The sequence below is a fragment of the Panthera pardus genome, unplaced genomic scaffold (assembly GCF_024362965.1).
Source record: "Panthera pardus isolate Hobbes unplaced genomic scaffold, ASM2436296v1 HiC_scaffold_15, whole genome shotgun sequence".
Classification (NCBI taxonomy): Eukaryota; Metazoa; Chordata; class Mammalia; order Carnivora; family Felidae; genus Panthera; species Panthera pardus.
Window position 1 is genome coordinate 47,392,703 of NW_026526710.1, and position 15,829 is coordinate 47,408,531.

Consider the following 15,829-nt stretch of genomic DNA (forward strand, 5'->3'; position numbering starts at 1 on the left):
ATGTTTTGTATCCTCCTTCTTATAGACTTTTACCAGCTGAAGATTGAAATTTACATTGTAGGGGTGCCTGGGTGGCTCAGTCAGTTAAGCCTCTGACTTCAGCTCAGGTCGTGATCTTGTGGCTCTTCAGTTCGAGCCCCGCGTTGGGCTCTGTGCTGACAGCTCAGAGCCTGGAGCCTGCTTCAGATTCTTCATCTCCCTCTCTCTTCCCCCGTTTCCCCCGCTCATGATCTGTCTCTCTTTCTCTCTCAAAAGTAAATAAAGATTTTAAAAAATTTAAAAAAAAAAGAAATTTACGTTGTAAAATGTCATGAATAAGCAACATAGATTCATAGTTTCCTATAATTCTCTTTTAGGATGAAGAAGTTAGGAACATTTTTTCCATTGTATTATAGATATGGAAGGCCATTTGAGGAGAAATGTTCAGGGTGCAACCATTGGTCAGACTTGCATTTAAATCCTGGCTGTATGAAAATCTACCAGTCTGAGCTTGATTAAGTCTGCTAACCTCTGTCAGCGTCAGTTTTCTTATTAGTAAATAGGAATAGTAATGCCTAAATTGTACACACATTGTTAATATTTTCAATGAGATAATATCTGTGAAAAGAAAACTCTGAGGGTGCCTGGGTGGCTTAGTTGGTTAAACGTCCAACTTTGGCTCAGGTCATGATCTCACAGTTCGTGAGTTTGAGCCCCACATGGGGCTCTGTGCTGACGGCTCAGAGCCTGGATCCTGTTTCAGATTCTATGTCTCATTCTGTCTCTGCCCCTCTGCTGCTCATGGTCTCTCTCTCTCTCAAACAAAAACAAAAACATTAAAAAAAGAACATTCTGGAATGCTTGCACATGGTAGGTGCTCAATAAATGTCTTCAAAAACCATTTATTGAGTTCCCTCTATGTGCTATGCACTGTTCTAGGCACAAAGATCCCTTCCTTGGTGGAGCTTACACTCCAGTGCAGGGAGAGGAGAGGAAACAATAAACAATGAACACAATGAACAAGTAAATTCTATTTTATGCCAAATGACAATGTAATTCATTGGACATTGAAACTCGTAGTGCAGAGAGCCACAGACTTCAATGCCTGCAGGGGCCAGAAAAGAAATCAAAATAAATATGCCAGGTTGGATGAAAAAAACAGCCCTTTTTAATTATTCTGCTTTTGAGAAAGATAACAATACAGACAATATGACTCTTTTCTCTTCCTAAATCTACCTTCAAAAAATGGTAGTACAGGGCTTGCTTCCGCGACACACGTACGAAAATTGGGACGATACAGAGGATGAGCATGGTCCCTGTGCAAGGATGACACTCAAATTCATGAAGCATTCCATATTTAAAAAGAAAGAAGGAAGGAAGAAAGGAAGAAAGGAAGAAAGAAAGGAAAGAAAGAAAGAAAGAAAAGGGAGGAGGGAATAGTACAAGTGTCATAACAAATGGCAGTTGGCACCCTTCCTATCTGAGACACGAATGGCAAGCTTCACAGGTCACCGGCATCGGCAGAGGGCACTGGGAATGCCACTTTTTCACTTCTAGCCAATTGGTGGCCTTTGGGAACATGGACTTGGGGTCACCAGAACTGCCAAGTCTTCAAGAGAACTCACAAATTTACATTTTGGGTAAAATGTCTTGTTTGGAATACAGCCATGTATTTATAATTTTTTTCAACTGTAAAAGTTTCCCGTCTTCTCCTTTCCTCCTCCTCTCCGAAATTTGCCAGCTACATCTGGCCAGCAGACGTAAGCAAGTTTTAATGTCTAACACACCTTACATTTTACCTACTTGATTTTTTAAAATATGTTTTTGCTCTGCAGTATTTTGTCAAACTTGGCGAGTGAAAGAGCGTGTCTCTTCACTCTAACTATATAGTCCCTTAACTAATGTATAAGGAATTAATATTTTGTCAAGAATTGTATTGGCCTGGGGCAGAGTGACACTGATTACGAATAAGAAACAGTATTCCTCCTGCACATTTGTCCCCAGATTATAAACCCCTCCCTTAGTTACAGTGCCCTGATTTTGTTCAGCTGAAAAACCCTATCTCTCACTCTTTCTTGTTGATAGAGATGAAATTGTGACTAAGTTCTCCCAAGGATATACAGAAGTTGTTGGAGAGAGCTTCTGGAATGCTCCCTAAAAGTCATCTCTTCCTCCTTCTTCTTTTTTTTTTTTTTTTTTTTTTTTTTTTGGATGGAGAGAGAGTTCAAGCAGGGCAGAGCAGCAGAGGGAGAGAGAAAGAGAGAGAGAGAGAATGAATTTCAAGCCAACTCCAGGCTCAGCATGGAGCTAGATATGGGGCTTGATCCCATGACACTGGGATTGTCTTTTGTCCTGTCATAGGCACGGATATGATGGCTGGAGCTGCGTTAGTCATCTTGCAATTGTGGAGCAATTCGTACAAACGATGGTTGAGCAGAAAAAATGAAGGTTCCGAGGACATTAAGAAGCGTCCATAGAAATCCAAGACTTTGAACTTGTTTTACATTTAGTGAAAATAAACTTTTACATTGTCTAAGACACTTTATTTCTTTAAAAAAAATGTTTATTTATTTTTGGGGGGGGGAGGGGAAGAGAGAAAGGGAGGCAGAGGATCTGAACGGGGCTCTGCACTGACTGCAGAGAACACAATGTGGGGCTCAGACTCAGGAACCGTGAGAACATGACCTGAGCCCAAGTCTGAAGTTTAACCGACTGAGCCACCCGGGTGCCCATAAGCCCCTTTATTTCTGTTACCAAGTAGTCTAAGACCAGTTCTAGCCAATTCACTGGAGTCATTTTTTTTAAATACATTTTTATATAGCCTCTAACATAAAAGAGCAGAATTCCAGCTGAGTCAATTAGCATATGGAATCACCATTTGTCATACACTAAAATCATAAAATTGTCTTCTTTGTCACATGCTGAAACCTCTGCAATTTCCTGTGTTTGTCAAACTCAACTTTACTCATTTTGAAGTCTATTTAAGTTGGCATAAGTTTTAGATAATGATAGAAATTCACTGGGGGGCGCCTGGGTGGCTCAGTCGCTTGAGTGTCTGACTTCAGCTCAGGTCAGGATCTCCCGGTTTGTGAATTTGAGCCCCGAGTCTGGAGCCTGCTTCAGACTCTCTCTCTCTCTCACTCACTCTCTCTCTCTCTCTCTCTCTCCCCCTTCCCTGCTTGTGCTCTCTCTCTCTCTCTCTCTCTCTCTTTCAAAAATAAATAAACATTAAAAAGATTTTTAAAAATGAAATTCATTAGATTAATAGAAAATAAATTTTAAAAATATTTTTATGTTTATTTTTTTTTTCAACGTTTTTTTTTTTTTTTTTTTTTTTTTTTTTTTTTATTTATTTTTGGGACAGAGAGAGACAGAGCATGAACGGGGGAGGGTCAGAGAGAGAGGGAGACACAGAATCGGAAACAGGCTCCAGGCTCCGAGCCATCAGCCCAGAGCCTGACGCGGGGCTCGAACTCACGGACCGCGAGATCATCGCGGGGCTCGAACTCACGGACCACGAGATCGTGACCTGGCTGAAGTCGGACGCTTAACCGACTGCGCCACCCAGGCGCCCCAATGTTTATTTATTTTTGAAACAGAGAGAGCACAATAAGGGGAGAGACAGAGAGAGAGAGAGAGACAGACAGACAGACAGAATCTGAAGCAGGCTCCAGGCTCTGTGCTGTCAGCACAGAGCCCCACGAACCATGAGATCATGACCTGTGCCAAAGTCAGATGCTTGACCGACTGAGCCATCCAGGCCCCCTGGAAAAGAAGTTTTATTTACGTTTATTTACCTGAAATTAACTGAAAAATAAGATCATGCCTCAGGCTATTAGAAAGGAGCAAAATATTGAATCTTTCAGACTCATAAGGCAACACATTACTTTGATCACACAATTCATAGGAACAGAGGATGAAGTGGGAAAAGTAGTTCACTACATTTCAAAATCTGTGTCTTGGGGCACCGGGGTCACTCTGTCAGTTAAGCATCTGACTCTTGATTGCTGCTCAGGTCACAATCTCACAGTTTGTGAATTTGAGCCCCACACAAGGCTCTGCGCTGCTGGTGTAGAGCCTTGGGATTCGGTCTCTCTCCCTCGCTTTCTGCCCCTCCCACACTTGCACTGTCTCTGTCTCTCTCAAAATAAATAAACTTTAAATATATATACCTATATATATTATATAAATATATATACCTATACATATGTAATATATACACCTATATATATTATAGTCGAAAAGATTGAAACAAATGAGATTCGATGACTTATTAAAGATCATACAAGAGGTCTCTTCACTCCTAGATTCACAGGTTCCTACAGACAGGATTCTGACTTTAGAGAGGCTTGAAAAGTCCATTTTCAAGAGATCCAGAAAAGATACCCCTTTCTTGATTTCCACGGAACAATTAGTACTTCATTTTATCTTGAGACAATTTAGAAAACACTGAAATGTCTTCAAGACTAACCATTTTAAAATCTTAGCCAAAAGAAAATGAGTTCCCAAATTTACTGAATCACGCTTTAGGTAAATCAATTATTCCCATTCAATCTCTGTTCTCTCCTTATATCAGACTAAGATTCGGCTTTATTTAACAGGAAACCTAAAAAGTCATTGCTTAAACACACAAAGGTTTATTCACTCAAGTGAACAAGTCTAAAGGTAGGAAATCCAGGACAGGTTTGGGGCTCCACAAAGTTATCAGGGATCCAGGCTCCTTCTATCTTTATGCTCCCCCATTCTCCATGGTTATTGATTGCTTTCAATATGAAACTCATAACAGGGTTACGTGAGCACTGGGCATCACATCTGTGTTCTAGGCATCATGAAATACAACTGGGGGAAGCAGGGGTACCTGGCTGCCTTCATGGGTAGAGTATGTGACTCTTGATCTTGGGGTTGCGAGTTCAAGCCCCACATTGTATGTAGAGCTTACTTAAAACAAAACAAAATACAAATGGAGGAAAAAAAAAAGGTCTTCCAGATGAATCAGCTCCTTTAAGACCCCTACTCAGAAATCTTATACACAGCATTTCACTTACTTCTCACTGACCAGAATTTAAGGTATGCCACACTCGGTTCAAGGGCATTGGGAAATCGGGGTCTCTTCGCTGGGCACATAACCACACTGAATGAAATCAGAGCTCTGTCTGTAATGAAGAACTAAGTTAGAAGATGGTTGGTTGACAGCCAGCAGTCTCTGCCATGGCCCTCACAAAATATCAAGGGACATGAGTTTCTAAATGGCAACTGTCTTCTTAATGTTTAACTTCAAATATATTTAATATAAAAACATCTATACCGAATTAATATTTAAAATTCGTGGTTAATATTGAACACATTTAATAATTACTTACATTCTTTATTTCTATTTTGTTATATATTTAATACTAATAAGGCACCATATTAAATTAAAAAAATTAAAACAACTCTGGTGCTTACTTTGACAGCACATGTACTAAAAATGGGGTGTCTGTGTGGCTCAGTTGGTTAAGCGTCAACTCTTAGCTTCAGCTCAGGTCATGATCTTACAGTTTCATGTGTTTGAGCCCAGCATCGGGCTCAACACTAGCAGCGAGGAGCTTGCTTGGAATTCTGTCCCTCTCTCTCCACCCCTCCCTGACTCACGCTATCTCTTTCTCTCTCAAAATAAATAAACTTAAAAACAACACAAAACAAAACAAAGAAACAAACAAAAACAACTCTGAAAGTTTGTCTCAATTTTCTTCTACCTAGTCTGAAACAAAAAGAAATAATCATGACAGAATTTGGTTACTTAATATAACACAACTGGTTCTGACAGGTTCTCAGCCACACCTATAATACTCAAAGTCAGCTACACCCAGAAAAAGAAAACCTTAAAAACGTACATGGAGATAAATTGGCTCAGTAAGAAAAGCGTACATTAAGACAGCCATTCACCAAAATAAAATCAGGAAACTGTGAATGTATTGCTTAAATTATCAGGATTATTCAGGTTGGTTTTCAAACATCATTTGGTTAATTTTATTGGATAGGCTTGATCAAAACTCATTAGTATCAAAATGTGATTTTTTTAAATTATGGGTTAGCAGTATTAATTTACTAAGTAAAGTGACAATGAGCATGTCATTTACCTAAATTTGGTTACCTTGTGTGTTATCGTATACTCTCCAATGCAAAGCACTCAGGTATGAAGTTCGCAGAGTCAATTATCCAGCTACAGAAGAACACAGAGTGGGTGGTTCTGCTTTATGGATGGCGAGAGGCAAGCAGTCTTGAATTTGGGCCACCAAGTGAGCTGGGACAATTTCCCTACCACACGGTAGCCACAGACCTGATGCCTGAGGCTACTTGTGCAGCTCATGGGTTCCTCTTGCAGGAACCTACTTGCAGGTTCCTCTCAAGGGATCATTTACATGCTATTCAAGGTTTCAGGTGCATACAGATCTCCTGGGGATCTTGTTGAAAAGCACATTATGATTCAGTAGGTCTGGGGGTGGGGCCCGAATCCACTTTCCTCAGATGGAGCCCAAGTAGCAAAGAGCTGGTACAGAGGTGAATTTGATAATACATCAGCCACTCCAGGAGAACCTTAAACCCAGTGTTTCCTATTTAATGGGTCTGGGGGGACAGACCCCAAAATTAGCATTTCTAACATAATCCTTTGTGATGTTGATGCTGCCGGTCTCAGAATCGCATATCAAGAACCACTAATAATAGAATTTCAGTATGGATCTCAAACAGGTGAGAAATATGGTGGGCGTAGACAGTAACAAATCTATCTTGTAAAATACCTACTATGGATGAAATGTCTTTGTGAATTTGGATTTCAGATTTTATAGAACTGGACTATATAAATGTCACCCACCCTTAAATCCTGAATTTTCTACATACATCAGGAGAGGCAAAGCCAACGCAAAGAAATTCTTTCATTTCCACTTTGGATTAGAGAGTTCCTTTTAGATTTTCTTGTACTATACTTGGCAGAAAATACTACTACCTGAACTTTTGGCATGAATTCTAGGTCAAACCTTAGCTATCTCCAGCGAAGTTTTGAAGCTTTTTTTAACATTAATAATTCCATGTAATAGCATTTAAAGGTCCCTAAACATAGGCGAATAAGAACATTCCAAAATTATAGGTATTATTTATTGCACACTGACAACTAATTATTTTAAATGTTGAAGTCCTCAGGGTGCCTGGGTGGCTCAGTAGGTTGGTTAAGCATCTGACTCTTGATTTCAGCTCAGGTAATGATCTCACAGTTCATGAGTTTGAGCCCAGCATTGAGCTCTGTGCACACAGAGTCTGCTTGAGATTTTCTCTCTCTCTCTCTCTCTCTCTCTCTCTCTCTCTCTCTCTCTCTCAAAATAAACTTTAATGTTGAAGTCCAGGGGCACCTGGATGGCTCAATTGGTTAAGCGTCCTACTTCGGCTCAGGTCACAATCTCACAGTTTGTGGGTTCGAGCCCCGTGTCCAGCTCTGTGCTGACAGCTCAGAACCTAGAACCTGTTGGGGATTCTGTGTCTCCCTCTCTCTCTGCCCCTCCCCTGCTTGTGCTCTGTCTCTCTCTGTCTCAAAAGTAAATAAACATTGAAAATAAATAAATAAATAAAATAAATACACATTAAAAATTTTTTTTGTAAATGTTGAGGTCCTATGTATCGTTGGGCCAAATACAGAGAAAGGCCATACTTGTTTCTAATTTTTTTTTTTCCTCTATAATCTGGAAATAACTTTTAACTCTGTAGATTGGTGTTTTCAAGGGACATTTTATTCTTATCAAAAAACTTACTTTAGCGGCTCCTGGGTGGTTCAGTGGTTGGCTGGATTTCATCTCAGGTCACAATCCCAGGGTCATGGCATCTAGACCGCCATCAGGCTCTGTTGAGCATAGAGCCTGCTTGGGATTCTTCTCTCTCTCTGCCCCTTTCACTCTCTCTCTCTAAAAATTAAGAAAACAACAAAACAACAAAAAAACTACTTTGAATAGTATGGGGGGAACTTCAGGGTGGCTTAGTAGGTTAGGCATCAGACTCTTGATTTCCGTTCAAGTCAGGATCTCACAATGCCCCGCCCCTGCCTCCCCATGGTGTTCTCTTTCGCTTTGTCTCTCTTAAAAAAAAAAAAAAATAGTGTTGGAAAAGAAACAACAGGCCCAAAATGGAGTCATTTGCCCCTAGGATGGCAACCCATGACTTAATTTCAGTTTCAAACTCTCCCAGAAATGTGACCTTTAAAGAGTCAATCTGAAATTTCCTGATCAGCATTACTGAGATAATCTGCATAAGACCCTTGCCTGGCTTTTCTTTTGCTAATGACTTTCTCCTTTCTCCCCACCCCCCACCCTCACACTCTCCTTTTGCCTATAAAAACTTTCCATTTTGCACAATTGTAGCGTCTGTCTATGGTATACTAGTGGGGCAGCTGACAAATTCATGAGTTCTTGAATAAAGCCATTTACATTCTCTAATTTACTCAGTTAAAGTTTTGTTCTTTTTTTTTTTAATGTTTATTTATTTATTTTTGAGAAAGAGAGAGAAAGAGAGAAAGAGACAGACAGTGGAAGAGGGGCAGAGAGAGAGAGAGAAGAGAGAGAGAGGGAGACAGAGAATCCCAAGCAGGCTCCGCAGCTTAAGTGCAGGGCCCAATGTAGGGCCCATGAACCAGGAGATCATGACCTGAGCCAAAACCAAAAGGCAAACACTTAACCGACTGAGCCACCCAGGTGCCCCATAAAGTTTTGTTCTTTAACAGTGAAGATTTTTAAATAATCTGATCAATATCTACAAAATGTGTGTTATGAATGTACTTCATATATTTGTTTTTATGATGCTTCTTAGTCTATTTGTAGGGCCGCCTGGGTGGCTCGGTTAAGGCTCCGGTAGGGCTCTGTGCTGACAGCTCAGAGCCTGGAGCCTGCTTCCAATTCTGTGTCTCCTTCTTTCTGCCCCTCCTCTGTTCATACTCTGTCTCTCTCTCTCTCTCTCTCAAAAATAAATAAACATTAAAAAAAAAAACCTGTCTATTTGAATAGTTGGAAGTGGTAATTTTATTGTTAGTGGTAAGGATTTCAGATTGTGGTTATTCTTATTTTTTTTTTAATGCAACACTACCAAAGAGTTTTTTAAATCATGCTCAATTTTACTGAACCTTACAAAATATACAGGGGTCCATCCATTCTTAGTAATGTTTTCCCCTGCTACAGTTTTATTTTCTTTTCCCTGTGTAAGCAGAAAGCCAAATGCAGTATCTGGACAAATGGAATGTTCCTTTGGATTTACTAGAAGAGCAGATAAGAGACCAGAGATGTTTAGCAATAACACGGTCTGTTTTGTTTCATTACCCTAATCTAACCGAGGGTTTTCTACTGGAACAGGACTTTTAAAGCTAAGACACCACAAAATGGAGTTGGCTTTTCTTTTCTGTGATCATAAAAATCCTCAACTCTAAAACATCTATTGTGAGCAATTTCCAAATAACACAGCATATTCCATTTTCTAAAAGTAAGCATAAGCATAGATACCAAGTTTAATAAAACATTTTTAATCAACTCAGGGAAAATGAAAGCTTGGCAAAGTTAAAGAGGTATTTAACAAAGCCAATTATTATAGCAATTATATCAATTTTCATCTATCTTGGTGCTCCCAAGGAATTTTTTCACATGAAATACTTTGAGATCTGAATCAAGATAAGAAAAATTTAATTGTATATTTTCCCTAACTACAGATTTAATTACAGAAAAACAATTCATACCGATTCACTTATTGACAATTGATGGTTAACTTATATGAAATAATCCATAAAATACAATGTTTTATTAACAAACTAAATTGGTCAACAGTACAATGGAGTTTCATAAATTTTCTCAGTCATACAAATAACATTTAATTTTGAGTGTAAACAGAGAATGTGAATTTCCTAAATAAAAGACAAGTCATAGTTCCTCCGTGAGATAATTTTTAATAATATTTGAAAATATTTATAATAGCCAAAACTGCTTAAACAAATTCATTTTCCACACCTTCTAACAATTCTGCTAATATTTTTAAAGTGTCTTATTTTGCTAACCTTTGGCCTCTAATTGTACTTTAAGTTCAGATATAAAATTTCTCTTTCCTATTTAAGTAAACGTAAGTAATGAAAACATAAACTAACACATATAAGTTAATGTTCAGCTAAAGATTTTTAATTGTTCAAAAAACATTCTGCACCTATATTCAAGAATATAACATGGCATGAATATATTCCAAATTTTAACATTATATTTAAGAATTTCAAAACTGGTACTATTCTTAGCATAATATATGTCAGACAACAGAAATTGCATTACCCCCCAAAATTATTTTACTCACAATTGCTATAAAAATCATACATTGTTGGCATCCTATAAAATAAAATCTTATTTATTAAAATTACTTTTTTATTCTGCTCTAATATCCAATTTCACATCAAGAAACACCTTTAATTCAAAGCGGTAATTGAGAATCAGAGGACTAATTACAAAATTTTACTTATAAAATTTTAAAAAATCACCACTCTTTTTTCAATTGTTAACCAGTTAATAGATTTTTTAAAAAGAAACATTTTTTTTGTCTGAATGAGAAATTTCCGTGTGATATATACTGTCACTGTAAATTTATAGAGTTTGGCACAGAGACTATTAAAATATTATTTAAATGGATATTATTTCTAAATTAATTAATGGAATATCCTATTAAGATGTTATATATTCAAAATAATTTATTAACTCGTGTCCATTTATCCATCATTCATTTCAATGGTTTAACATTTACATGCCAGAAATTCATTATTTCTGATTTTCAATTTTCTTAAAGTAATTACCAATGTAAGCAGAGTATTAAATTCTATTACGGATGCTCATTCCATTTTTAGCATATTTAAAGGTCTAAGCACCATGGATCAGGGTTGCAAGTCTAATGCCTTCCAGGCTGGTTTCACAAATGCTTGAAGATGGTGGGCCTCTGTCAAACTAGAGAGTGCATGTTCTTGCCAAGGTATTTACATTTTAAAAAGGTAATAGTACATCCTCCCATCTGATCCTTACAAAATCTCTGTGGCTCAAATTGCCCTGAGAGCTTCTTCTGCTCCTGTCTTTCCCACAGTCTAGAAGCTGTAGGAATCTGATTACACATCCATATAGACAGAGATCCAAGGACCAAGCGCTGAAGGCCCCTGAAAGCAAACAGTACTGGGAACACCTCCGCAGGGTGAAAAGTGTAGTGAGAAATGAACACCTATTTACCAAACTGAAGACTGTACCAAAGAATATTTAAAAATCCTTCAATACATAGCCACTCAGGTAGAGGAATCAATTCTCTGGCACCAAAGACAATATTTCTAAGAGCGTTTCTAAGAGCAACCTCCCCATGGTGTTGAAGAAAATATTTAATTTTCATCTACAATTAAAATTCATTTCTCATTTGCCTCCACAATACCCAGCTCTCCCACCATCCACTCCTATAGCATACAGGGTACCATAAATTCCCACACGGAAGATGAAAGAAAGCACACAGCACAGTGCTGAAAAGGGCAATATATACATGCATATAAAAGAAAATTAACACATGAAACTTCTATTTCTAGAGAACATGGAAGTTATATCAGACGAGGAGAATTTAGAGGAGTTTCGTATTTATAGTATCCTTATCTATACATGACTTGAAGTTTACCTCCAATAAACAAACATTAGCAGATGCTGCTATCATTTTACATTTAATAAACTCCTGCATATGCATTTGTAGATGTTTCTCCATTAAAACGCACATTTTATTTCTTGACACACGTCTTTGCTAGCGTCCTAAATTTGGGTTCCAGATGATCAAGAAACTCAAGCCCTTCTTCTTCTTGCCGATCACTGCAGCAGCCTACAGAGCCGGCCACAGACCCTTTTCCTTCATAGTTATACGAACGAACGTAGTCTTCGGAATGTTTATGCTCCTCGTCTTGTCCACACAGATACACCTTCTGTGTCAAAAAAGAGCACATTTTATTATTTTTTAAAAAACACCTAAACATATTAGCTCAAAAATAATGTCTTTGATTTACCTTTTACTGTTTAATTTTTAATCAGAGTGTGTCCTCTAACGGATTCCTACATATAAAAAATGCACATGATTGGTCTGTATTCTATTCATTCTGAAAATATAGCAGATATATAAATGCTCCTAGTGAACACATTTATGAAACTTAAAGCTACACACATATCACAAAGCTAACTTACAATTTCCCATTTGACATAAGATTTGCATAGTTGCAGCGTATCTTTGTAATTTCTTCACGTATCTGGGGGACCAATATAGGTTATGATTCTTCTGTTTATACATTATTATATAGTGATAATAATGTAATATATTAAAGTGGCTAATATTAGTCAATATTGATTAATCTGAACATAAAACAAGGAACTAACACCCAAAATAAAAACTTAACAGTCTACCTGATTGATGCTGGTAGCCGGTACTTAATGACTACACAGAGGATTTAATACACCAAAAAATATTTACAATTTATGATCAGTCCACATAAATCTTTCACTCCAGGTGATCTTCCTGCTAATTTGGGGGGAAGAAGCTATTGGTCTTTTTATACTTCCTTAACATGTCTACATATGCCACTCCTAGATGGTTCTGTAGTTTCATAAATGTTATTTTAAAAATTAAACTTTAAAAGATCATTTTGCCTTTGGGTTTGGGCCTGAAATCTGTATCTATGGTAATTAAACACTAAAAAGGTGATGAGTTCTAGGTGCATGGAGAGTAAAACTTTTGGGAAATCCTGACTTATAAATCGTGTTTAAACTCTCATGTAATATCATCTTGAAGACATCGGCACTCACTTCGCCAAGCCGAGGTTGGGTGAAGCTGTGCCAGTCTGTGTATGTGTATCTGCCAGTATCCTGTCCTGCTCCCTTGACAGATTCCAAGGTCTGATGTCCACCTCCTTTGCTGGACTCCAAAGTGTAGCCGCCTTTGACCATCTCAAAGCTTTGCTGTGTTTTGACTCCTTGGCCACCAAGAGTGCCACCAGACATGCTTGTGTCACAAATGTTGGATGCCTGTGTGGGCAGTCTAATATTTGCTTCCTAAAAATAAAGTTAGAGTTATAAAATGAATGAATCAAATTGAAGCTAACAGTTTGCTTTCATTTCTTCCCCACTAAAATTCACATACTGAGGTCCTAATCCTCAGGGTCTTAGAATGTAATTTGTTTGAAAACAGGTCATTAGATATGCATTTAGTTAAACTAAGATGAGGTCATACTCAACTAGGGTGGGTCCCTAATCCAAAGGCCAAATTTAAACACAGACATGCACACATGGAGAGAATGCCAGCCGAAGATGTGATTTATGTTGCCATAATACAGGAACTACCAGTTTGTGATTCTTTGCAGTCCTGTGAAACTAATACAATAGAATCATGAAGTTTAAATGAATTAATGTATGCAGGTCATGTGAAATTCTGCTTGGCATAGTAAGTGTTCAATAAACATTAGCTGTTATTATTATTACTGTTACTACATGATAATCAACTGTTATCATCCATCACCAAACAATTCATAGGAAAGTGAAATCTAATTTACCGTCACTTCTTCTCCAGGTCCTTCAGTATTTGACACAATTAAATTTTGCTGGGCTACATCTGGAAAACATTTCTTTACTGTTCTCTTAGCAGTAACACAGAAACAAGTAAACAGAATACCTAAAAAATAAAAAGCATTTAAGTAAAATAGTATTTTTTTCATGCAAGTATATATTAAATCATTTAAGTCGTATGATTTTTCTTTTAAGTTTCTTCACAGAACTTTAAAAAAATTTTGTTCCATAAATTTAGATCTCTTTGGGTCATAACATTTAAAACAGAATATTAACAAATGTATTCGTATATAGACCATCTCTGTCTTATTGAGATTAGTAGGCTAAATGAGAAAGAAATCAATAAAAAGTAATAAGGATGAAGTGAGCATAGTTTATTAACAAGTCTCTTCCCAAGTTCAGAATTAACTTCAATGATTCTCTTATTTCCTCCACACTCAAACGGCAACTCCCTTTGATGGAAATTTAAGCTTGTATTGTTGGTACTTAAAATCCATACAGAACCCACTTAAAGGGTATTAGGCATAAATACAAACATGTAAGGCATTTACATAAAACCAGTGCCCAATTTTGAAAGTGTATGCCGACTACTAACAGTGCTAAGGGGAACATCCTATTTCAGCTGAAACTCAAATCAATGAGTTAGGACACAGTAAAGACTATGGGGAAAGTCTCTAAATGCAGATAGATTATAGAGTAAAATAAACTGTTAAAAAAGAAAGGAAAGGGAGTGTGAGTGGAAGGAAGGGCACAGAAGTGTGGGGAGTGATTTCCATCAATTTTGCATCTCTAAAACAACAGTTTGAAGAATGCAAAATCTTAACATTCTTTGCATGCATTACTTTTCCTCAGTGGCTTACCATATGACCATTTTCCACACACTGGGTTCCTTTTTGTTTCTTTTTTTAAGAGTTCTAATGTTCTTTTCTTATTTTTTTTTTTAAGTTTGTTTGTTTATTTCTTTGTTTTTAAGTAACTCTACACCCAATGTGGAGCTTAAACTCACCATCCTGAGAGATTAAGGGTTGCCTCCTCTGACTGAGCCAGCCAGGTGCCTCTCATTGGAGTCTTCTTAAGATGTATGTTAAATCATGGCGCCTGGGTGGCTCAGTCAGTTGAGTGTCCCACTCCCGATTTCCACTCAGGTCATGATCTCAAGGTTCATGGGATGGAGCCCCATGTTGGGCTCTGTGTTGACAGTCTGAAACCTACTTGGGATTCTTTCTCTCTCTGTCCCTCCCCCACTCACACACTCTCTCAAAATAAGTAAATAAACTTAAAAAAATGTATGTTAAATCACTTCATTAATAACATTGAGCATAAACATCTAAGCAAGTTTTGGAAGTACTCTTCACTATTCTTTTTGTGCATAAACTTGACTGGTTAAAAGACTGTTTTGTATGGGATGGAATCTTAACATTACTTTTCTACAACCTCTTTATTGTACTTATGGAAAAATGAGCTCAAAGAAGCGGAAATGATTTATCCAGTATCTCACAGCTTATCATTGGAAGAACTAAGGGGACACCTCTGAAAATTACTTTGAATTTAATCTGCTCTTGCTGATAAGTTTCTTCTGTGAATCAGAACCCCAAGTCATATAGTACATACAAGATTTTCAAAAGGACACATTTACCAAAGGCTATAAAGGCCATTAAATAAAGAATTACCATATATATATTTTAAATATTAGATAAGACTTCAACTAATACATTCTAGATAATTATACTTACATAACAGCAATGCAGAACCCAACACCATGGCAAGAATAGCCCATCTTCCAAGTATTACATTTGATGGCTTAAAATCTCTCACATTTTTAATATTCATCTTACAGTCAGATGGGGTTGTACAGTCACATACTCTCACTGTTAACATGTGTTTTGCATCTAAACCATGTCTATCTTTTATTATGATAGGCACAGTATAATAGTTATAGTCAAGAATTTGTCGCTGTCGAAGAATGGCAGTTTTACCTAGAGGGAAAAAAAGGCAGAGAAAGAATATATTTATATGACTTTTTTTTTTTTTTTAAGAGAGAGAGAGAGAGAGAGAGAGAGAGAGACCGTGTGAGCAGGGGAGGGGCAGAGAGAGAGAGGGAGACACAGAATCAGAAGCAGGCTCCAGCCTCCTAGCCGCTTCAGCCTCCTAGCCGTCAGCACAGAGCCTGATGCAGGGCTCGAACTCACAAACTGCAAGATCATGGCTTGAGCTGAGGTCTGACAGTCAACTGACTGAGCCACCCAGGC

At 37.6% G+C, this 15,829-nt stretch overlaps 1 protein-coding gene and 1 pseudogene across 5 annotated transcripts in view; one reads left to right on the plus strand and one right to left on the minus strand.

Annotated features, from left to right (window-relative positions):
• Positions 1-1,239: 1,239 nt before the first annotated feature.
• On the plus strand, positions 1,240-1,340 carry LOC128777191 (U6 spliceosomal RNA; annotated as a pseudogene).
• An 8,150-nt stretch (positions 1,341-9,490) lies between these two features.
• The window catches only part of DSC1 (desmocollin 1), a 351,913-nt gene continuing 345,574 nt past the window's right edge, over positions 9,491-15,829 (minus strand). For 3 of the 5 annotated variants that reach the window (XM_019465475.2, XM_053902525.1, XM_019465476.2), the window contains 4 exons: positions 15,314-15,556; positions 13,568-13,686; positions 12,825-13,070; positions 9,491-11,953 (listed from right to left, as the gene is read on the minus strand). In XM_019465475.2, coding sequence (XP_019321020.1) covers positions 11,756-11,953; positions 12,825-13,070; positions 13,568-13,686; positions 15,314-15,556 — 806 coding nt within the window. In that variant the 3' untranslated portion in view covers positions 9,491-11,755. Of the gene's footprint in view, positions 11,954-12,034; positions 12,081-12,824; positions 13,071-13,567; positions 13,687-15,313; positions 15,557-15,829 lie in introns of all 5 variants that reach the window. The other 2 variants (XM_019465477.2, XM_019465478.2) reach the window with 1 other exon arrangement.